This window comes from Aptenodytes patagonicus, chromosome 3, assembly GCF_965638725.1.
Source record: "Aptenodytes patagonicus chromosome 3, bAptPat1.pri.cur, whole genome shotgun sequence".
Taxonomy (NCBI): domain Eukaryota; kingdom Metazoa; phylum Chordata; class Aves; order Sphenisciformes; family Spheniscidae; genus Aptenodytes; species Aptenodytes patagonicus.
In genome coordinates, this window is record NC_134951.1 from 76,027,526 (window position 1) to 76,052,419 (window position 24,894).

General features: G+C 42.2%; 1 protein-coding gene across 1 annotated transcript in view; it reads right to left on the minus strand.

The window, feature by feature from the left end:
- Positions 1-2,967, minus strand: part of SASH1 (SAM and SH3 domain containing 1) — a 194,909-nt gene extending 191,942 nt beyond the window's left edge. Inside the window, exon 1 of the mRNA XM_076333888.1 lies at positions 2,845-2,967. Coding sequence (XP_076190003.1) covers positions 2,845-2,889 — 45 coding nt within the window. The 5' untranslated portion in view covers positions 2,890-2,967. The remainder of the gene's footprint in view (positions 1-2,844) is intronic.
- Between the last annotated feature and the right edge of the window lie 21,927 nt (positions 2,968-24,894).

Below are 24,894 nucleotides of genomic sequence, written 5' to 3' on the forward strand. Positions count from 1 at the left end.
CAGTTCAAACCTGACCCATAGATACAAAAAGAGGCAGCAAATCAGCGTCTAACAGGAACTGAGGAAAAAAAACCCAATCTTTCCACAGGATTTGGTTGCCCTTCATCAAACAGCCATTTTGCTCTAACGACCTCCCTCCCACTCCACCGTTTTCAATGTAAGATGACTATAGGATTAAACACTTTTCTACCACTGTTACACTTTCTATTCTGACATCATTAGCCACATTCCGGTTAACATGTATTTCTTTACCAAAACTCAAAACTGGAACTGAGGTCAGCAAAATGCCTGCGATCAGGAGAACGAGTCCACTACTGTCGTTGAAGCATTAGCATGCCTCAAAGTGTTTTCTTCTTTTTACCTTTGACAGGGGACGTGGCTCAGTCCAATGACCTAATACGCACCAGCTATCCTGACTCACTCTCACCAAGCTGGCTGGATAACCCCATCCTCAGGACACATGGGGAACCAGCTCGCCAGCTTCCTGCGTTGAGATACTCTGCAGAGCAACTTGAGAACCCCCTCCCGATCTCAGCTCGGCACAGCAGTGTTACCGCAAACCTCACTAACAATGCGGACACTGGCATATGTTCTTTGTGACAATCGGCTGGCTTCTTCCACAGGAATGCAATGCATTTGCTGGTTTATATTGAAATTACAACCAATATTTCCAGGCACCTTGCTTTTAAAATACTTCCTGAAAATTACAATGTTCACACAACCATAGCCCAACTTTTCAAAAATAATTTTTGCTCCTTTGGACGTTTTAAATTATTAAGCTGTGTTCAAGTGCAAATAACAATGAAGAAAATTGCATAGTCTTACAAGCAACGCTCTGTGACAGCAAAACATTAGGACACATGGACGCTTATTTGAAAATTTGATTTCAAGAGATAGGAAATCCCATAGACAGAAGTTTTCATTGCATCTTCTTCATGTAGTGTTTATAAAGCTCCGCTCTGAGCGCAGGGCTCTGCTCTTGGCAGAGAGAGCTCACCCGAGAAGAGAGTACAGTCAGGTGAAGATGGAAGTGCTACTATTCTGGGAGAAAGGCAGTAAAAAAACCCAGTCACTGCAAAAAAAGAACAAACTGAGCGGCGCTCTCAGTTTTATTTTTTAAGAAATATTTAAACCAGTTAGCAAATCATGAAGGAGACGCATTCCCAAAGCTGTCACTGGACACAAGTTCACCTGAAATAACTAAATTGCAACGATAACTTCCACGCATAGGAACCCACTCAATATATACGTTCAAACAACCACAGGGGCTGTCTTTGCCCACAAAACTCTTGGTTTACAACCAGATTGCATGATCATGGCCTAAAGGTTCAGCAGGACGATCGTTTCCACTTGCAAACCTGCTGTCATGAGCTAATGATGTTTGTACAAATCATATACACAAGATCGCAAAATGAAGAGCTTCATAGCTTGCAAACTTGAACTAAATTATTAGCTTAACTCATACAACTAACTAAAGATTAGCTTAACCCATACATCTCTAAAATGCAGGTTGTTTATGTACTCCTGTATTTTCAGCAGTTGGACAGCCAAACGGTTACTTTAGTTGCCTTCTACAGGAAATACAAATCAGTCCTTGCAAATTTGAACAAGTTTTATATTAATCACTCTCTCCCAACTGCAGTGCTGCCTATGGAGGAGAGACCTAGAGATGGCTGACACGGTGTCATCAAAGACTAAATACACCAATGGAGTAAGAATCATAGCAGCCCTGTGAAGGAGACCAAAATTACTGATATTTTAAAAATATGGAAACCGAAAGATTTTGTGGGGGTACCTTACTACGTGAATAAAGTAGTAAGGTATACAATTCACTTTGTAAGCAAGCGTAGTAAAATTGGTTGTACGGTGGCTTCCTCAAACTCATCTAAGGCTGCCTGTGGCAGTGCCTGAGACGATAAGGCAGACACACTGATTATACGCTTTACCAGCTAGATCACGCTGCCTCTCTCCCTCAGAAAAAAAAGTGTTCCTGAAGTTACTTTAGAATACCTCCGGTTGATTTTTTCTTTTCATCAGGCTAATATGAATGTCCTGATTGCCATCAGCAACAAGAGAAGGCACAATAACGTTTACTTGTCCTAACCTGCAGCTATGCATATGGTTACCTCCCTATACTTAAGCAGCATTGTTCTGTCTGGCCTTTTTACTCTTACGGGCAAAACTTGGACTTAAAAAACCCCACCCTCTCTCTTTGGATGAAATCGATAATTCAATGACTGAAGTATTATTTGTATTTTGATGGCAAAAAAAAAAAGAAAAAAGAAACAAAAGAAAATGGCTACTTACAGAACATGCAGAATACAGTTAATACAGAGAATACAGTTCCCAGAAAGAGAAAAATCATAGTTATTCATTTAAAAAGTTTTCCCCCATCTGAAATAAAGTTAGGTTTTGATTTTATTTTTCCTTTTTTTAAAGTAAAAAAAACCCAACCCTCTTTAAATATCTAGATAGCAATACCACAAATGATTTTGAAAATCTAGGTTACTTTTATGTTAAAAGCAGCTGCTTAGACAAAATGCATCTATTTAATGAGCTGACATGTTTCCCTTTCAGAAGTCAGATGAACTAACTGTGAATCAGATTTGTATCTCGATATTAAAAGAGAAATCACATCCACTTTCCCATGGAACACGACAGCAAGCGTGCCTGTTACTGTCTCACCCCTTCTTTAATTGTTATGTTACGTTTTCCACTTAATAAAAAAACATATAACCCTGCAGTCAGAATACCAAAATCACTTCCATCTTAGTTTTCAGAAACTGCTGAATAAAACGCAGAACAAAAATAATCCCTCCTTCCCCACTCACATGGTTTACTCACCATCACTTTATTCCAAAACTCAGTTTCACTTGAAAAATGATCCATAACAATGAAATGATTTCTTCCTTGTCAAAAGTATCACTCCAATCATTTAAATTACTGAACGAAGGAAAGGAAACATTGTGCTCCACAGAGCACTCTAAACGTGCACTGTTGTTTTTGCTGATGCAATGAGACTTCTAAGCAAACGAGTTTGCAAGCAAGCTGGGTAGTGGCATTTTCCTTATGATTCAAAAGTGAAGTATGCCTCAGCTAACTGAATGCTTGCACAACGTATAATAAAGGAACTCAAGGATTCATACATGTCTCCAACATAATAGTTTGTAAAACTTCAACTCGTATTACCATCTATAACTCTGCCACACCTCAAAAATGACGTGCCAGATACAAACTTTTACTGGGTGCTATGTGCAGCCAAGAGAAAGATAGCTTCAAGCCAGAGGCTTGTATTTAAAAGTCTCTGAAGTTAAGTCCCTAAGGTGTATGAAGTTACATTCTGTGTATGGAACGTAACTGTGGATTCCTGCTTGCTCTGTATATAAATATCATAAAGTTCATCATAAACCACACGTTAAAAACATCTAGTCTGCCACAAGGCATTACTGGATTAATGCACAAAACCACTGCGATAGGAAGAAGTTACAAAACCTTATTTAAATGTGCTTATAATTGCCACTTTTAACAGCTACACACCACACCCCCCAGACTCAAAGAAAAAAACAGAAGAATTTGCAGTGCATTTCTTGAGAAATGGGGATAACAAGATCCAGGGACAATTTAAATGCTGCGTCTCCTTTTCCACAGACACACAGACCTGTTTGTGCCCCGAGAAGAGAGGCTGAGGAGTTTAGTAACAACTCTCTGCAGTAAATTGAAAAGGGAGGAAATACGTAACAACCTAATGACCGCCTGCTAGTTGGGAGACTCCAGTGAGAGGTTTGCCATTTATTTCATCTGCCTATCTTTAAAGCTTTCGGTCAGCTACCTTCACAGGTAAACCTTGTGAAGGTTCAAAATCTTTCAACTCCCGGACTAAAAATACCACTCCAAGCAAATAAATGCTGTCGCAGACCTTTACATTGACCATCAAAGCCCTCACCAGATCCGCCAGATAACTTTTCTTTCTTTGCAAGCTTTTGCCTTTTCCGACACGCTGAAGTCTGAGGTAGTATTCACTCTACACCTCTTGACGTTTCCTAATGAGCTGGGACCACTGCAGGTGCTGCGGCTTGGAAATGGCTGAGGCAAGCTAGACAAGCGTTGCCCGCAGCTCCAAGTTTCAACATTTAAAAGCTTACGTTTTCTGCCAAGCTCCTATCTTTAACATCTCCCTCTGACGCCCTTGCCGTGCTGGCCGGCTCTTCTTGTAACTGCGAGAAGCGGACAGGCCGAGCCGAGCGAGAACGTGGATGGAAGCGGGAGCGGCTCCCGGGGGAGCCCGAGCACCCTCTGCCGGGGCCGGGCCGCCGGAGCGGCGGGAGGCGGCCGGGCCAGCCCGTCGGGGGGGCGGTTCGCGCTCACGGCCGGAGTGACCCCTCAACAGCCGGGTGGGACCCGGCGAAACACCTACCCGGTGGTTTTCCGCTGGGTAAGGCAGTAGGAACGCCACCACCCCGTGAAATCATTTAGAACGTAGGGAAAGCCTTCCACCTTCTTACAGCTTAGGAAATTCTACCTGTATATGTAATATCTAATAATACAATATACATACAGCAGCGTAATATCCACGCTGTTCTAGCCTGAACCACTTACGCGCTTTCAGACAGCATTTAATTAGACCAGTGGGACAAAATGAAAAGGGGAATAAAAATGCCACGTCTTCACCCAACAGAGTCGCCCAGGCTAGTAAAACATCCCTACCGGGCTCTGACTGCACGCTTTGGCCTGCGATGTACTTGCGCTATTTAACACGCCGATCAACACTTACAATCCAATGATCTGATTTCAGATTTCCCGAGTCTATGCCATCCCTAAACAACGTGGCATAAATTTAGATGCACCTTTAATTAGCGCTTTTCCCCAGTCAATCACTTCAGTGTTCTACTTATACAAACAAAATGAAATAGAACAGGATGCCGGTCATCCTGTATCTGTCCAGAAATAAATAATTACAAAGGATGTTGTTTGGCAATAAATCTATTAATAGTGCTTTTCAAGCTCTTTGATTGAGAGCTAGCAAACTAGCAAACTGTTCCTTATCGGCATGTATGTTTTTCCTGCTTTATTCTGTGAATCCTGCAACTTGGCAAAGGAATATAATTCTTCTGGCATTTTGTGGAACACAGATATCTTTGTCCTATTGCAAAGGATCCTTAACCCTGTGGGCTTTCCAGTTACAACCAGGATGTCTCCAATACTTCATCTGTTGTTTTGAACCACGTACGTTGAACCCAGTGGGTTGGAAATACGTCCTGTTGCTGAGCTCCACTGTAAGCTCTACGGAATTTTTGTAGATCCATTACTTTACCATGATAATGTTACTTTATTTTACTTAGGCATTTTATTTTGAGGAGCATTTGAATTTGTGTTACGAAATTTAATTTACACGGAAAATTACCTCATCTTAGATTAGTTATTTTGAAAACTAGAAAACAATTTTGACAGAAATATTGTGGTGAAAAACTGCAGTGAAAACTCTAAGTGACTAACTTCTTGGTTTCAAACTAATATTCGGAGGGGGAGGGTGAAAAAGAAGAGCAAAGGGCGAGTGATGGCAGCTTGTGCATTACTGGATCCGATAGGCAGGAACTCAGGATAGAGATGGCAAGGGAAACCACAGAGGTGAAATGGCACACAGTAGAAACCAACTTTAAAAGCCTATTTTTTTCTTTTTTCTCCCTTGATTCTTGTGCTACACAGCATAAACTCTTCCATCAGGATCATAATAAACATCTATCAAAGATCTTTCTCTGCTACTTTAACAGAAGGCCAAATAATTCAGAGACCAGTTGAAGTTCAATTACATTTTTCTGCAGTAAGCCAGAAAAAGGTGAAAAGTAAATCACCTTTATGTACCCTTCCTGAAATTCTTTTATATTGATCCCCCCAGAAAACATGTTCTGAACATGCCCGTCATCTAGCTCCATGCTTCTGCCTGTACCAGGCAGACCTCCACCCAACTCTGTATTTTAATTTCAATACCTATGGAAATAGCTCCATGTTAAAATCATGCACTTGTACTAATGACTTATAAATAGTATTCCTTAGCGCTTCAGCACACTTTACCTGATTTGATTTGTGAGAAAGATTTCCAAGGTTTGGTTTCCGTAGCAATCGCAAGTAGATTCTGCTTTTTATGACCTATTTCTGAAGCAGACCTCGGTACCACAGTCACATTCTAATGGGCCACCTCTTCTCTCTCAGCTGTGGAAGTGCAGCAATTCACCCCAGCGAGGGGTCGTCTTTATGTCCTGATGTAACACTGCAGATTTCCCTTATCCTGTGGGTAAGGCCTGTGTCATTACTGTGCCAAACACGACATGCACATGTGCCTTTGTCGCCAAATTTAAAGCACACTATTCTCCAGCATCTTCACTCCAATCTGACAAGGCAGAGAAAGATTTCACTTCAGGTTTACTGGGTGAGGTCTGGCTTTTGCAGCATGAAATAAGGTTGCAGATCAACTTTTACTGACTAATGAAGTCTTACACTGGCACAGAAGTCCATCAGCCTGAATGTTAGGATCTAAAGTGAAATTCTTCTAACCGCTGACACAAGTATATGCATTGGCTAATACGACAGTCAATCATTTTGGACTTCACTTAAAAGCAAATTACATGCTCTTGGAAGGCAAGCAGCTAACTTGCAGCAGAGGTCTATGTCCCCTGCAGCTCTTTGGAAAAAAAACCCTGATCACCAACAAAACTATTTTTAACTGCTCCGCAACTATTAACAAAACTGAGATTACTACTGTAGAAAATATCCTGTCTCCTTTTCCTACACCACTGTGGCCCCTGAACTTGCTCACTCAAGCTATGACCAAGTATGGCTTTTAAACTGGTGGCAACTGGCACCACGAATATTTCTAGATTCAGTCAAGCTGAATACCGATTTAAAAACACTTAAAATCACATGTTATTGCACGTACCAACCCAACCACACTCACATCCTGGGCACAGGCAAAGTGGACAGGGCAACACCTAACACTGTCACTAAAAACAGCTGGACGAGAGCTTTGCCATACGCGTGCGACCTGCCAGCATCTTGCTTCCTACTTGCAACTGTCTATTTTATGACTGCTGACCATACCCCTTGAGCAGCGCTTGGTGAAGTTATATTCCAGGATGTGGCATTGGGAGTTTGATATTCCTTGTCTTAATGGCCTTCAGCAACTTCAGCTGCCTCAAATTAGCAGCATCAGAAAACTGGCACACTCCTCCTCCCACTTCATGCACAAATGGGTGCTGTCAGGTCAAAGCCTTATCTGCAGCAATGCAGGATGCATCTCACTACGTGATGCAGAGAGGAACATGAGGCACATTGTGGCCGTCACTTCACTCAGGTTTATAAGAAATGCCACTTTGTAGAAGAAGAGATTACAGATTTGGAAACTATATAAAGTGGCTGAACCCTTCCAACGTACACTTTAGGGGAAATATAACATAAATACAGAATATTGCACGGTAAGAAGTGAAAGCACAATGGAAAGATTCATAACCTGCAATAGTAATTTAATAAACAAGCCCTTATAAAATAACATCTAACACCAGCTGACACTGGGAGCTGACGGTACCTCCTCAATCAGTGCTAAATAATGCATCCATAACAATTGCCTCTCACTTGATTATGCTAATGTAGTTGATACTAGATGCAATTCAAAGATCATTGAAGTCAATGAGTGTTCTTCATTAATGCCAATGGAATTTGGATCAGATTCATCAAGTTAAAATATAAGAGAGGAGCTAGAAGTGTGGTAGAGGCATAAGCAGCAATGGTGGTTCTAGACCTTGGATATTAAATATTACTGTATGCTCACTATGTACCATGGTAGAAGACCCTTGAAAATAGTTGTTTTGGATTGTCTGTGACAAAGGTAAGTGGTCAAACACAACCTTACTATGCAACTTACACAACTACCTGCACTGTTATCTGTGCACATGATCTCCTTTTGACACTCCAAAATACCCTTTGGGTCATGAAATACCAAGAGAGTTTTGATCATAAAATCCTGCAGTTCTGGACTCTAAGTAAACTCTCCATACTGGACTCAATTTTACAGTGGAGATTCTCATTACATGAAATGGTAACAGTTCTAACTACAAAGTCTGAGGAGTGAGAGGAATTCTTTTTCCTGTTTATTACAGAGCAGTACATGAGGATACAACAGAAAGGACTCTGATAACTGATAAAGAGGAAATGGGGCAGAAAGGTCTCTAACATCTCTAACAGTGACTCCAAATGCAAACTATGTAGTAAATTAGTAAATCTGGACACAGCTGTGCTAAGGGAACCTTAAATTTTACCATTTGACTTTGCTTAGAATCATAGAATCGTTTAGGTTGGGAAAGACCTCTAAGATCATCAAGTCCAACCGTTAACCCAACACCACCACCCACTAAACCATGTCCCTAAGTGCCTCATCTACTCGTCTTTTAAATACTTCCAGGGATGGGGACTCAACCACTTCCCTGGGCAGCCTCTTCCAATGTTTCACTACTCTTTCAGTAAAGAAATTTTTCCTCACATCCAAGCTAAACCTCCCCTGGTGCAACTTGAGGCCGATTCCGCTTGTCCTATCGCTTGTTACTTGGGAGAAGAGACCGACACCCACCTCGCTACAACCTCCTTTCAGGTAGTTGTAGAGAGCGATGAGGTCTCCCCTCAGCCTCCTTTTCTCCAGGCTAAACAGTCCCAGTTCCCTCAGCCGCTCCTTGTAAGACTTGTGCTCTAGACCCTAATGGCTTGTTAGACCTAGTGGCTTGTCATGCTACAAAGATTTGTAAGGATCAATTTGTAAGGATCAGGACAAAATTTGGCTAGGAAAAACTTTATCACCCCTTTACTGTATTTTCTTCAGTCCTCATTTTCATCCATTTAAAACACTGGAAGAGCATGGAGACTTCAGAGGGGTTGGGACACTAAGTGAGGACAGTAAAGTTCACGGCAGGTTTGGGAATTCAAAGCAGAGGTTAGCATCTTCACCCTCTGGGAACCCCTACACAGGTCTTCAGCATCAGCAAGTACCAAAAGTTTGTCACGTTCCCAGATACTTTTGCCAAAATGGAGGAACAAGGAAATGCTGCTTTTAGTTTTCTAACTATTTATGCTTTTTTTTCCCTCTCCTTCCTCCTCCTTGCAGGAACAATGCTGCCTTTTGAAATCAGGGTGCTGACAGGAAGAGTTCCCATTGCTCTCTTCCTCTTTATAGATCCTGTAGCAGAAAACCCTGGTATGAATAAAAGTTTGCAGTAGCAGGTGTCCTTCCACTGCTGAAACGAAGCTGGGACATCAAGATCAACTCCTATGGGAGGTGTGAGAAACTTTTAAGAAATATTGCAAGCAGAGGAGCACAAAGGCATTCCCCTGGATCAGATCTACGGTCTTTGGGGCTGCGAGTTAGAGGTAGCAGATGGTGTTGCTCTCCATCTGGAGCCAGTCTAACTCAAGACATTTATCTGTGCACACACATCCCTGTTTATCTGTGCACAGATCATGACACTTGGACACTAACACAAGCAAAGCAAGGGTTTGCATGCAATGAAGGAGTGCACAATAAAATATTCACTGTTTTAAAAATGCATTTTTAGCTACTTTCCAAGGAAGTGGCTCAGTATTTCTTCCTTAGCAGCGTTCACCAGCTTGGACAAACTGACAACAGGAAATTTAAGCTTAGTTAAAGACCAAACCAAATCAAAACAAAACAACCCCATCTCCTCTTGAAAATATTTGATGTCTGCTCACTGCCTTACTTTCATCTGACCTAGGGTTTGTGTACTTAGGTTGTTGACCATATACGCTGTGCTGTATGTTGCAGACAATGTACACAGAGCACTGCCACTCCGGAGGGGGGAAGAGAAAACCATTAGGCAGCTCTGCTACCTCTGCAGGAACGATGCCAGCAATCTCTGTGAAAAGTGGGTTTGTGCTTACATGAATTTCTTACATGGCACATTATCCTACAATTTGCCCATGCTGGAAGGTAGGACACAAAGGCACTGATGCTCTTTGTTCAGTCAGGCCTATCCAGACATGAACATTATGTGTTTTTTGGAAACAACACAGTGAAAGTTGACACTGATTTTTAAAAAGTTACCATCTCATTTACCAAAAAAGACAGAAAGAGACAGGAAAAAGTCATCTTACTCTCAACTTTCCAGTGGCTCTGTAAATGACACTATTGTTCATGTTGCTGGCTTCCCACACAACTTTCTTACCCATTAATAGGAGGCTGCTACCGATTATTAGAGTTACTATCCTAAATCCTAGAAACTAAAGTAGTTTTCAGTCAACAGGTCTTGACTGGAAACAAGAAGCTGATTTGTTCTTGTATAAAGTTGTTGTGGTTTAACCCCAGCCGGAAACTAAGCACCACACAGCCGCTCCCTCACTCCCCCCCCGCTGGGATGGGGGAGAGAATCGGAAGGGTAAAAGTGAGAAAACTCCTGGGTTGAGATAAAGACAGTTTAATAGGGAAAGCAAAAGCTGCGCACGCAAGCAAAGCAAAACAAGGAATTCATTCACTACTTCCCACCGGCAGGCAGGTGTTCAGCCATCTCCAGCAAAGCAGGGCTCCATCACACCTAACGGTTACTTGGGAAGACAAACGCCATCACTCTGAACGTCCCCCCCTTCCTTCTTCTTCCCCCAGCGTTATATGCTGAGCATGACGTCATATGGTGTGGAATATCCCTTTGGTCAGTTGGGGTCAGCTGTCCCGGCTGTGTCCCCTCCCAACTTCTTGTGCACCCCCAGCCTCCTCGCTGGTGGGGTGGGGTGAGAAGCAGAAAAGGCCTTGGCTCTGTGTAAGCACTGCTCAGCAGTAACGACAACATCTCCGTGTTATCAACACTGTTTCCAGCACAAATCCAAAACACAGCCCCATACTAGCTACTATGAGGAAAATTAACTCTACCCCAGCCAAAACCAGCATAAAAGTCCCCCAGTAAACAACAGTAAACAACACTCTTCCTCTCTCCTGTTTAGACTTGCAAACAGAGATTTTTAAGCATCATTTTCTCACGCAGCACCATTTTCTCTCCATCTGTGGCAGACAGTCCCTATGTTCAACTTAACGTAGCAACCCAACAGCATGGGAAAAACATTTACAGCACAAGCTAGATTGCAGCAAAGACTGATACGATTACCTGTCAAAAATAAGCCAGAATTATATAAAGTATATAAATAATCAGCAAGATATTTATCAAACTCCTTGACAGCACTATATGGAGGATAAGTCAGGCTTTGAGAGTTGATGGGAAAAAAAATGCCCAAGGCTAGAAGTCAGTATAGTCCCAACCTGGCTCTTAGCAAAAGAGGTGGTTGCCTCCCCATCCCTCCCCAGCCTATAGCTTTAATAGAACAATATTTAGCAGTATTTTTGGTCAGCCTCATTCCTGATTATCTACATGTAATATCCACAGATGCTTTGATAACTAAAAACGGCACATAAAACCCCAAACCCCCCAATTACTGTCAATTAATTAACATAATCTTCATAACTTGGAGCTTTCTCAAAGGTATATAACCATAGCTTTCTTTTTAAAGCTTCAGCTTATGGAATCATGTTATTTATGAGAAGCTCAGATTTCATGAAGAATATCATGATGTTTTAAGTACTCAGGGTCACTGAGAAGGGACATAAAGTCTGATGCCTAAAAGATATAAACATAATAAGGTAAAGAAAACTGTTTTTTAAAATGTCTGGCATTATCAATGGGGGAAACAAAATCTCTTAGCACCAATCGAATCCTTTAGCATTTTGCTTATATCCACAGTTCTCTATCATAAAACACAATGGACTCAGTTGCCTCATCTATTCCCATCCAGAATATCATGAACAATCCCAAATTTCCTCTCTCTTCCAACATGCTCGGTTCTAGTGATTTCAGAAAGGTAGTGTGGCATAGCAGGAAAGCACACAATGAAACAACTTTTCTCTGCTATAAACAGACTACTGATCTTGCAATGGTTAATACCAAAATACAGTGTAAATGCTAGCAACCTTACAGTAGAGATTTTGGATATGAAGTGGCTGTAAATAGTAAATAAATCTGTAGTTTCAAATCCGGGCCTTGAAAAAAAGCCAAAGGCATAAATTCATTTCAATGAATAGATGCCAGATAATTCAAAAGAACAGTTTGGATGGCTAAAGTGTTTAAGCCACATCATCATCCTTATCAGAAGTATTTCATTTTTGGAAAAAAAAAAGCAAGTAAAATTATGATTATTAAGTCAGGACAAAATATCAGCTCTTTCCTCTATACAGTGTTTAAATTGCGATCTTGTAGATAAGGAAATCATGCTTTCCCTTCTTCTTTGGCCTGTTTAAGTTAAGTTGTCCTATGGTTTTCTTCCTTTTTCATTCATTTTGTTGGGGGTTGGGGGGGGGGGGGCTATTTGGCACGGACTTTTTCAGCAGACACGAGGTATTGCTTCAGCAAACATTTCCTTCTTTTGAAATACAAAAGCAAATGATAATGCCGATTCCTCCCCTGTTACTGGTGTTGCGGGGGCCCCCAAAAGCCCCTGATCCCTCCCCACAGCGGGCAGCCGGCTGCTCTGGGCGGCCCAGAGGGCACAGCCCCACACCTCTCCCCACCGCACCCACAGCCGAGAGCTGCAAGGCGGGCTGTGCCGAGCCCAGGCAAGCACCCACACGTGCAGGTGGAGGGCTTTCCCCTCCCCAGGCAATTAATAACAAAGACCCCCAACCCAATCACAGCCCCAAAGCCCTACCGTATAAACCCAAGGGACACTGCGTAGGTTTTCTTCTCTTTTCTTTTTTTTTTTTTTTTTTTTGGGGGGGGGGAGGTTTGGGGGGTTTTTTGGGTGGTTTTTATTTTTTTTTATTTTTATTTATCGAACTGACGAGGCGTGCTACAACCGCCAGAGGTACGGACACCCCGGCCCCGGCAGAGCAAAACCCAGCGGGCGCCCGACCCCGTGGCGGGCACCTCGCCCAGCGCCGGGTCGCCCCCCGCTCCCGACCCGGCCCCGGCCCCGGCCCCGGCCCCGGCCCGGCGGCCGCTAGGTGGCAGCCCGCGCTCGTTAAGCCGCCCGGCGCACGGCGGTGAGGGGGGCGGGCGGCCGCCCCGCTGCCGAGCGCGGCCGGGCTGCCGGGCGCTGCCCGGGGCGCTGGCCAGGAAGGACGTTTTCGGGCGGTCGCTACGGGATACACTCCGCCCCAAACTCACCGGTACGGTAGATTGAGTAGACGTGGTCATTTCGGCAGAGGACACGTTCGGATAAAACTTGCTACAAAACTTACCAGTGGTCTCAAAGACAATTACTGATACCCGATATGGCTGTAGAAATACCGCGTGTGGTTTGGGTTGTAATTTAATTTAGCAAAGCGAGTTTGGAACAAAACGTCCCCACCGTCGCTGTTTAGGCCAACACAGAGACCAAGCAAGCGAGCTCCATCACCGATGAAATTGCAGAGAGACAAATCCTATGAAGCATTGAACGTATTGTGCGCTTTCCCCTAAATAGCTACGACTGCAAAAGCATCTCGGATTTTATGCACAGTTGAATAGTGCCTATTGGATTGGAGGCCCGGTGTGACTTTGCCACCCTGGTTGCCTCCTCACAAAAAAGCAACAAAGATCCGTCAGTGATCTGAAAGGACACAGCACTGTTTTGCTTTGCATGTCAAAAGAAACAAGAATGAACCATTCCTGCTGAAAATAATTCTCTGCAGAGTAAGAATAAGAAAAATGAAAGGGATGCTCAACCAGAGACAGCTTTTAAGAGAAAACCCAAGTGGGTGAATTTCAGCCGAGTGCCCCCCCCCGAGTTGCTCGCTAACCTGGGGAGCGAGGGAAAGTTGGCCACAGCCTGGATAAGGAAAGGGACTGGACCCAGCAGTTCCTACCCACTGAGTGCATCTCCATCACCCCGTCCAGTACTCTGACCAAGGACCAGACCAGACAGGTAGCACAATCCATTTACTGTTAAAAAGCTACGGCTTGTCTCTCCCGTCGCCAGACATCTAACGCTGAAAAAGTAGTATGGCTGGAAGAGGGGACACAGATGACTGTAGATAAAATATTAGCCTATCCCTTCGTTTTTATGTCAGGGATATTGTATGCCTACAGTGACACGAGTAAACGCAAATTCTGAAACACAGAAGGTACGTTTAACATCAGCGTGTATTTACATTCGTGTGGGTCTCTTTCTTTCTAGAGTGTACAACCACAGCAGAGCACTTCCAAGCCTGTTGTAGGCCAGGGAAATGACTGCCAGATTACACTGTAGAAATAAATTGCCATCTAACTTTCAATGTTGCGTTTGGATGCCTTTTTTGCAGTTCTTTATGACACAAATTTGAGGCTATATAAAGCCATTTGATTACCCTCATTGTATATCCTTGAGCTAAACTTGCAATCTGAATTGTCCCATTTGAAATGAAGTAAAGAAAAGATTGAATAGTAGGATTCAAACAGCTGCTTTTAACACCTGTTGTCGTGGTTTAACCCCAGTCGGCAACTAATAATAGAGTTCCCACATAAGATATGCGCTTTTTTCCCCCCTCAGACCGAGATTGGTGTGAGAGAAGTAAGAGCAAATTACGCAAGCTGATGAACACACACAAAATATTCAGCAGTTCAGGAACACCCAGCAAAAACCACTAATCAAGTAACTCCAGTCCAGACAAGGCCAAACATGGGAGGCTACACGTGGATGATGAAGAGCTGAAGAGCAATCTAGCTTTAGCTCAGATTTAACGGTTCCTCCCCTCGCCCCCCCCTTTTTTTCTTTTTCAGTATCCAGCATTAACATCCAGTGCTGCCAATTTTTCTGAACCTGTTGTTAGCAAGCACTGACAGTAACAGCAGAGCCTGTCCCATAATGAACTGTTATATCTTGTATATTGAAAAGTCAACTTCTTTAGAACATCTCTCTCTGAATGAGGTTTGTCCTTCTCCAGCCAAATCTTCATAAGACAAATGACCTGAGAAGTGTCGTGAACCTTCCCGCTTTAAAATCAATTATTTCTTCAGGTTGTAATCATCAGAGGTCACAAGGGTTTTCAAGGGGATTTATCCCTTTTCAGAAAGATACTTTTTAGTGCACTAATACAAACAGAAACCTGCTTTGGGCAGTTAAGGCTCTGGAAGACTGCTCAGTAAGGGAAAAGGAGGGAGGGCAAAGTGGATTTGCTCCAGAAAAGCAGCCTGGCTGGGGAACGAACAACTTTTCAGTCCCTATCTCCCAGGAAATGCAACGCAGCTGAGATACTGACCCGACCTCTCAGCCTGCACAACCTGCGCAACTCATCTTCTCTGACGTGGTTATCACAACTCGCAACTCTTCCCAGAGTCGCAGACGTGCTGCTCCTCACCTTCACAGGGCACAAATCAAACTGCAGAGGGATTGTCTTACCCAAGACCATACAAAGTCTGCAGCAGAGCAAGGACTTGGAGCCAGGTCACCCACGCTTCCAGCTGGTCACCTCATCCCTTTCCCAGCCTTTCCCTCAGTCAGGAATCACTCTGCAGCCACAGGCAGGGTGGAGAAAAAGAGGGGCGGTAGGAAAGTGGGGTGGCGAGAAACTGAGTTAAGGATCAAACATCAGAAGCCTGCTGAATATTAACAGTTAAACTCATCTTTTTGTCAAATGGAACTGTGAAAGAAAGCTGTGATAGGAGGCTTTCAAAGGCAGCTGGAGCTTACATACATAGGGAAATGATTGGACTTACGACTTAAAATGTTTATTTTCAGGGCGTTGATGAGAATGTGTGTCCTGCCTAAGGCCCTGGCACAGCTCAGCATTTTTTTTCACCATCAGCAATGCTGTCCTGAGCATCTCAGATGGCAACCACCTGGCACGCACCAGCTGGCAAATGGCCTCGCTGTACTTGTATGGCAGCACATCGCTGTGGTTACTCTGGTATAAACTCCCTGCCCCGGCACTCCTCCTGAAACAAGAGTGACCGAAGAAGGAGTTATACCTGTGTAACTACAGCAGTTTAATTACACTGGCAAATTTTCCCTGCAGACAAGCACTAAGAGAGCTAATTCTGACTCTTTTCCAGGAGAAAATAACCCTGGATGTCTCTGCACCTTTGCGAACTCTGTGACTGCTTACAGTGCCTTCACCTGCAGCAGTAATAACCTGCAACCCTGGACTTTCCAGTTCCTGTGATTTTGGTTCAGAATACCCGAGTTGCCTGTGCTCCCACTTCTGCGATAAGTATTCTGTATCTCTCAGAATGCTGATATTGCTTAAGAAATAATAATAAAAAATATTAAGAGAAATAAAAAGACACACACCCCCAAATACTACATAAAACCCCCAGCACCACAGTTTGAGAAATTAATGCCATTTTTTCACTATTGTTGTTGTAAAAGGCTTAATTTTATTACCTATTAAAGCTTTTCAGTTCTCCTTGGAGAATTTCAGGAAGCCAATAAAGGCTTGGACAAAAGAAAAAAAAAAAGAAACCTCACAGTACCAACGAGGAGCGTGCACGCAGCTTATTAACAGCACACTTGATGAAACGCACCCCCGTCTTCTTCTCTTCCAGCCTGGCACTGGTCCAAAGCAGACTCAACTGCAACAGCATGTGCCAAGCTGTGCCACAAGCTCATTACAAGGTCTCAGCCAGGTGACCTCCTGACGCTTCCACTTGTTCCTGCTGCTTTGGAGGCAAGAGCCCAAACAACATACCCCCAGACCTTGTGCCTGAGGCTGTTCAGCATCTTACTTCACGATTTTAGAAGCAGCCCAAGCTAGACCTGAAGAAACTTAACGCTGGATGTCGTACCAACACTAGCGTTTAGGTTATGACCTAGGTTTTGACAGCTCCCCAGTCAGCAGCTTTCAAGCAGTGCTGGGCCTGCCCAAAAACTTCAACTTCCCAAATTAGGCACATCGAATGTATCAAAGAGCAAATTTGATCCAATCCCATCAGATTAGATCCCATCTAATCCCATACAAACGTGAAAAAATCACTTGCTCCTATAGTTGCAGCTTGTTATTAACCAACTCTAAATAGCTAGTAAAGGCTGAGTGAAGGGAAGGTATCAGGTTTTACATGCAGTAACTCTCTCAACTGAAATTCAAAGTATGAACCCTTGATCATGAGTATGTGCAACACTTGGACTACTTATCTCAAGTAACAGAGGTATTTGTGGGGGAGAAAAGCGCCGATTCCCATACAGCCTAAGAGTTCAAGCAAGTAAACTGCTTATTCAGGGATCAGAGTTTGCTGGCAGTATTCCTGGTTTGAGATGATGGTTTCTGTGCTATGGAAACATAAGTGAATATTTGCTTTCTCTGGAAACTAGTTAGGGTTTGTTGACAGTCCGGTTTAAGGAAGCATTATGGGATCCTTTTCCCTGTGTCTGTGTTTCTTCACAGGTGAAGAAAAAACCTGCCACCACTCAGCCCTAAAAGCACATTTAGAAAATAACGGAAACAAGCGTGACTAGGGCTAACCTGAAAGAAATGGCAACACCGATGGCACACGCTGTACGCTGACAAAATTACAAGGGCCTTACATGGAATTACCAAAAACTGCAGAAATACTCAGACTTTGGGCCAAACCATGATTTATACTACAGTAATTCTACTCATTTCATTGGATCATTCCAGTTCCAAAAAAAGTTTATTTTAAGGTTTTTACATTTCTCCCCATCATTATAACTTTCATGCATCTTCCATATAACAGCAACAACTTCAGAGAAAAGTCTTAAAGTTCTCAACTCTCTGACATTTTCTCTTCAGAATAAAAATTATTTTGGCAAGAGTAAAAGGAGCTGAGATTTATGGATATAAAGCAATGCCAAGTAAATATCATCATCTTATGATGGAAAGTAATTTTTCATGCTGAACAATGGTCAAACTAGACATTCACCTAATATTTGTCTTTCCAGGACCAGATGTTCTTGACTTTCTCACAGAGGTTCACCGATGAATATAATTTTCAAGATGATGACATCATAGAGGAATGCAAGGTAATTATTGCTTTTGAACACCCTTCCGCTGGTTTTGGCTTTGAATTGGAAGATTAAAAGATTCACCTTCTTACAGCAAGGTGAACAGAGAATGCACATGCCTGCAGCGGGGAAGGGAAGCAGAAGGGCTGCAACTACGACCTCTCAGATGCCGCTTTGAATTGGGGAAGGAGTTGCCAAAAAGGCAACAAGCTGTTGCTGCTGCCACTACACCCACCACACAAAGATGGGCAACAGATCCTTGTTAGCAGGTTTAGCAAGGGTGACTAAAGCTGCTGGAAAGAGCCCAGCATGAGCGCAGTCCAAGGGGCTGTCCCAGAGGGCAGCTGGACAGCCTGCCAGCTGGGAGCTCTGCTGCATTTTTACATGCAGCTACAAAGCCTATAAATTAGGATTGCCGAGCCTGCAGTTAATATGTGCATGACTCGTAAATCTTTATTGGGGGGAAGGAGTGACATCTCCAAGAGAGCTTGAAGCTTTAAGCGGGGGGGGGGGGGGGGGGGGGGGAACCCCAACAAAAACCCAGAAAAACTCCTCAAGGTACTGAAGTTTTGTGGAGTATCAAAAAGGAGCTCGTGCTTCTCGCTGCTCATAGGGACTGTAAGACCAAAGTAACATCTTGGTTTAGTTCTTCAGTGTTTCACCTTTTCATCCAGTGTCACTTTTATGTTTGCTCCTTTTCACCCACAGTCTTATTTCATGCATAGATTTTAACATGTTAGAAGCAGAGAAGATTCCTGTCATTTGCCTTCATTTCAGAGTTACGGTTCACCCTCTGCAATTAGACCACTCAGTTGTTTGAGCAGGCACTTGTTAGTCTGCCGAGTTTATTTTAGATCAGAAGAGCTTACAAATGTATAATCCTATTTATGGGAGGTGTTTCAGTGAAAAGTTGAAGCAGAATTCCTTTCCCTTTTCAATGATGTTAAAAGTCTCTCCATTAGCTAAAGATGGAGAGTGAGATCCTGGCTCCTCTCTTTCCCCATCAAAGTCAGCTGGACTATCAATCAGCTTCAATAACACTTCATTACTATTGGGTAACAATTTCATTCATAGGACTGATTGTACAGCAGTGCTACAGCCCAACTGTTTTGCGCATTCTTCATTAGCTGATCTCAGTTAACGACTAGCAGAGATTAGACAGGCATTTAATTGGAGAGTGTTTGAAATGGAAGAATTATTTGCAGTTCTTTAATTTTCCTTTTTCATTGTTCTTCTAAGATTGCATTTCATACTTCAATGACTTTTTAATAATAATAAAAAAGTGTCTGTTTTAATGGGGGTCTAGTGCTTTTAGATAGCTGGCCCTGCATATCGATGCATTGTCACCATGCCCTGGTCTAGACTGTTACCTAAAGTAACATTTGCATTTCTCAAATACATCTAACCACCCGTCCAGCAGTTTAACAGTCCCCACCCGTTTAAGACACTTTTTTGGGGTTTGGGTTTTTTTTTTTCCATTTGTTTGTTTGGTTTTTAATCAGGCCTGCAGCTACTCCACAAATACAGTAAGAATTACAGTAACAGCTTCATTCCTAGATTAGGGAATCTACAAAAAGTTGCTTACAATATACATCATTGGAAGGTAACTTTTTTTCCTGTGACCTCTTTATCTTTGCTGCAGTGGAGCAGAGGGACAACAGACAGGAAAGACTTAAAACATGAGAAATCAACAGCTCCAGCCCGTGCCCACCTGAACCACGCTGTAGGGCCGTGCTCTTTCTTCCACAGTTGCGCCATTTCATCTTTACACCTCTGATATTCCCAATATAGCTTCATGAGTGCATCAGCACTTCTCCCCCCACCCCCCCAATTTCTTTGCATTAGAAGTACTAACTGGTTAGTAGATTTACCGTCTGAAAGAAAGACAGTAAACAGAAAATGGTTTGTAACTACACTCTCCTTGCTAAAACCACCTCAACTATTCCAACAGATATTCTCTAGACAGCCTATGTCTCTGCTCTCTCCACTAATGCTTTTAACCTTGTCTGCCCTACCAAAAACTGCCATTAAGTTAGTCCCATTCAGTGTGTTAAAAGAGCATATATATCAGCTCTGGAAACTCTGACTTAATTCACTGTAAAAAAGGAACGACTTTTCTATTAAGAGAAGAAATCCATTTTACTGAGATAAAGCTAAAGGCTCAGTACTTAGAATAGTTTTAGAAATCATTTTAGTTTTCAGTGTTTGCAGGAGCAGAGTTGCCATATTTCTTTGCCCAAATCACTGTAACAGCACCGTCTTTGGCAATATTGGAACTAACTTCTCTTTCAAGAGATTTCTTCCAGCTCATCATATCATCATAGAATGGTTTGGTTTGGAAGCGACTATTAAAGATCATCTAGGCCAACCCCCCATCTTATGAGATATTTTGTATCCTCTACCAGAAGTACATCAAGGCACTTTCAATAACATTGTGCACAAGGCAAAATACATCTGCAGTATGTAAAATAAAGTTGTCACTGTAAAGCAAGGACTTGAGGTGCCTGCATTTGCCGTAACCTCTGCAAGCACATAAAATGTCCGCAGCTCCCAGCTCCTTCTAACACCACCGGCGCCAGTGCTCTGGCTTAGCCTGGCATTAGCTCTCCAGCACTGCCGGGAGCACGATGTGTCCTTTTCTGCAAGCTATCTCACCGCTCAAGGCAAACCATGCTCAAATACAGAGTAATGTAAGCAATTAAATGGTCTGGCTCGACATAGGTAGATCTGTGAAAAATATAAAAATTTATATCTTTTCTTCATCCCAGCTTAAATGTTTTGCAGTCTGGGAGACAACTGATTTACTATATCTAATATCTGAATTAATATTAATAACAGTATAAAAACAACAAAAAAAAAAGCCCAATGAGAACCTTTAATCCAAACCTTCTCAACTTCATTGCTCTGAAAGTTCAAATAAAAACAAAACAAGGAACTTTCCTTGGAGTTTTTGCAAAACCAAACCCTGACCGACCAGGTTTTACGAACATAAAAGCTCCCTTGGGCCATCTTTAAGTGCTCTGATTTATTACCATTTTGTAGGTAATAATTACTTTCAGAGGGACACAGAAAAGGTAGTTCCAGTTTGTAAATTGTTGCTTCATGATGTGGAAGGACAGCAATAGCCAATATGGCTCACTGAGGTGTACTGCTTTAACAGATTGCAAAGTTAGGACCTATAAGGGAACAGCTTTAACACCGAGCAAAGCCCTCAGACAGCCACTGGACCAACAGCAATAGTGCGTGCCTCACTGGGGATGAATGCTTGTGGGTAGGGGTGACAGCAAGCCGCAAAATGGAGAATAAAAATTACAGGTGCTAAAGGGATCCATCCGGTTGATCTAATAATTCCTGAAAACGCAGTGCCCGTCACAGACATAAAAACTGCATCCAGGTAATTTTCTCAAATAAGACCTTGAGAAACATAATTTGATAGTTAACATCTAGACACTAAACATAGTAAAAACACAGGCCGGGGAAATGCAGTGTTGTTAAATGAATTTGACCTTCCTTCCCCACATCGAAATAAATCATGTTCCTGAATAATAGCTATGGAGTTAGCAAGGTTTTGTACTTGGTCATCAAACATATCATGAAAGAAAATGGCATACAGTGAGCTCTTTGCAAACACTGTTTTGCTGTGGTCAATCACTCATTCTCCTGTATTATGAGAGTGACAATTACGCACTCAGAACCATTAACAATATCGTATGTATAGGAGTTTGATTGCAACCCTACCACTGGTACAGAGCCACTGACAAATGCAGTCTTTGTGATTTTTTTCTGGTATATATAACTTGCTGATTTTAGAATAACTGAATGTAATGCTTTGAAAAACCCAATAGAGAGGCTGTTGAAGAGTGGTGCCTGACTAATGAATTTATGGAAAAGCAAATGCAAGAATACAGACGCTACTGGAAGCAGCAGCCTGTTGTTTGGTGCTTGTACGTCTAAGTAGTTTTAAATTGCATGAACTAAAATAAGTCCGTTTAACGTGTCCCCCCCTCCAGGTTGTAAAGACATTTATATTCTTGATTTACTGTTTTTGAAAACACAAGATTTTATTTCTGTATGAAAATACTTCAGAAGGTTTATAGCTTTATACTTTCTGTAATGGCTCTTGATATAACTTGTCTGCTACCCATTAGAACATGACCACAGAGAATATTCCCGAAACACTGGGCAGCCTGTGTATATAGTATATGACAAGACTGAACTGCCTAATTGGATTCACTGCAGCAGTTTCCAATAACTAGAATAAGAAAGTGAAATAAAACTTACTTCCACTAAAGTAAATATTTCCTTCCACAAAATGTAAAGCAATCGTCTAATCGCTCTAGGAAGGACAATAACTGTTCTGAAACAACGCTTGTTCCCTTATTCCTTGCTAGTAAGTTGTTTATAGTGTACCAGAAAGAGGTTCTATTTCTTTTCAGATAGAAAATTCTTACAGATCCTCTCTCAAAACGCTTGTAATCATTATTAATTTGCTTATAAATGAAATTATAAATGAAATAATAAACATTAGACAAAAAAGCAAATCAACGTTCCCTTCCACAAAAAAATAGCAAGAAAAAGTCCAACCAGACAAATAGATGAAAACGTAGTGAGAAAAGAATGTATGTCCCATGGGAAACATACCATCATTTTATCTTTTGCCCTTCCTTCAAAGACTTCAACTACGTACATTTGAAAATTTTCCCTTACATACAGAAAGCAACTAATTCTAGGACATACCATAATAAACCACAAATAAAGTTCTAACACTTTGCTATGGGCCAACCGTTTGCAGATGGTATTCCTAAGGGAATTACACCAATCCAACCAGTAGATAGAAATAAGGTATATGTTCATATGATCGATGACTACTAGCTAATAAAGCCTGCGGGCTGAATATCAAATATTCTATAACCACAAATTGCATGCAATCCGAAGAGTAAAAAATAAAACAAAAAACCCCCAAACAGTGCTGCAATTCTAAAGAATAACCAAATTTTCAGAAATTACAATATGTTTGAGGACATTTGGTGAGCAGACACAGAGGCTAAATTCATCAAGCAAATTATTCACTCAGCATTATCATTACAGCTGTGTTTTGCCTCCCAAGACTTTTGCCTTTATTTGCAATTGTGTTGATTATGCATATGCAAAATATTTTATCTATTCTATCTACCCCTTTTCCCTCTAAATGATGCACTAATTTGTAATGACAAGCATGGTGCTGCACGTGGAAAACTCATCCTCAGGGCAAGCAAGTGCACTTGCTTCATATCTAGCAACTTTCAAAAATCTGAATGCAGAATGAAATTGGTATAAATCTTCTCTAAGAATATAAATGTGCTGTGTTATACAAGAATGATGCTCTGGTTTTAGGAAACAGTTGTGGTATGTCTGTTGAATTCATCACTGATTATTCTGAAAGCATGACTGCGGCAGCAAACCGGCACTTCAATTTTAATTTGTGAGCTTTGTGCGGGGTGACAGACATTTGCATAAGAGTGACAGTAACTTTAATCCCCCTATACCCTTGACTTGCGTCTTGGTTTCTTTGAACGCATTTCTAAATCAGCAAAGCTTCAGTCAATTAGGAATTATAATACTTCTTGGGAAAGAAAAAACATTTTCAATCCCAACACAATTTCCCTGAAATAAATTATTTGCATACAGCACAGCCAGTGCCAGTAACTGTATTAAAATGCCATTGCTAATTAAATTGTATCCTTTAAAGCCTGACAGTTTTAAGCAGTAAAGGAGGGGAAAGTGTTAAATATATGTATAATTTCAAGCAATATTCTAAACACACGTTACTTGACAAATATTTGCTGAATATTTCCTGACTAAAATGCATAGTGATAGCTATTTTCCTATTCCCTCACACAAAAGGGCAAGACGACAAAAGCAGCTGTCTGATTAGGGGCACTGTTGTCCTGAATCAATTACACCCCCGCAGCAGACAGCTCCACTTATGCACCTGTTTTTAAATAGAAAGCTTCTGTAGCTCCCAAGCCTTGTACAAGGGACGATGGGGGGAGAAACCACGAGCGAAGGAAACAATAACTCTTCTGAAGGTCAGCCAGGGCATCCTGCATCCCTCGCTCTCCACACTCACTGATTGCCTCCGAATAGGAAATCCGCCCAAATCTTCTGTCATGATCAGGAAGCGGGGGGAGGAGATCCGTGTTGAACATGCGCCACTTTCACTTGCTTTTGAAGGAATATAATTATTGTGTTTGACTGACTGACTTACCTCTTTCCCAGAGCTTCTTGAGCTGAAGGGTGGCAGAGCCGAGGAGCCCGAGAAGTGGCTGATCACCCCAATGGCAGCACGCCTCCAGGTACCCATTAGCGCGGCCCCACCTCGCTCCCCTTCTCTCTTACCCTCCTGGCCAGGGCTGCTGCTTCAAACTCGGCTCACAGCGAAGGTACCCGGGTACTCGCCTGCCTCCCTGTCAGCCTGCACGCTGACACAGGCGGTTCCCGTTTACCTTCTAGCCTTCGGTGCTGTGCCCTGAAAAATGGCTGCAGACCGAGAGCCCACAGTCTGGTTATTTTGATGAGCTCAAATCCCAAACAAGGGACTTGAATTAATTCTGTCCCACAGCTTCTGGTAGACACCTTTCCACAAGAAACTCACTACCATTTACCACCTGGAATAAAGCGGAGACTGTTTATGCAGTCTTTTACTATATGCATAAAGATTTCCATATAATACGAACTATTTCTCCAGAGTATTTCCAATTTACTACCTCCGAACTGTCTAAGCACACTTTTTTCCTTAATATTAATAAAGTCTTAGTCTTTGCTTCGTACATATTTATTTTTTAACAGGCTGAAGAAATTAGAATACATTGTTTTCTTATTATCTGAACGTATGAAGAAAAATGAAACTGAACTGATGAAACAGAGTGGGCTTTGGCCAGGGCAACTGTTCTGCAGTTTGTGCATATA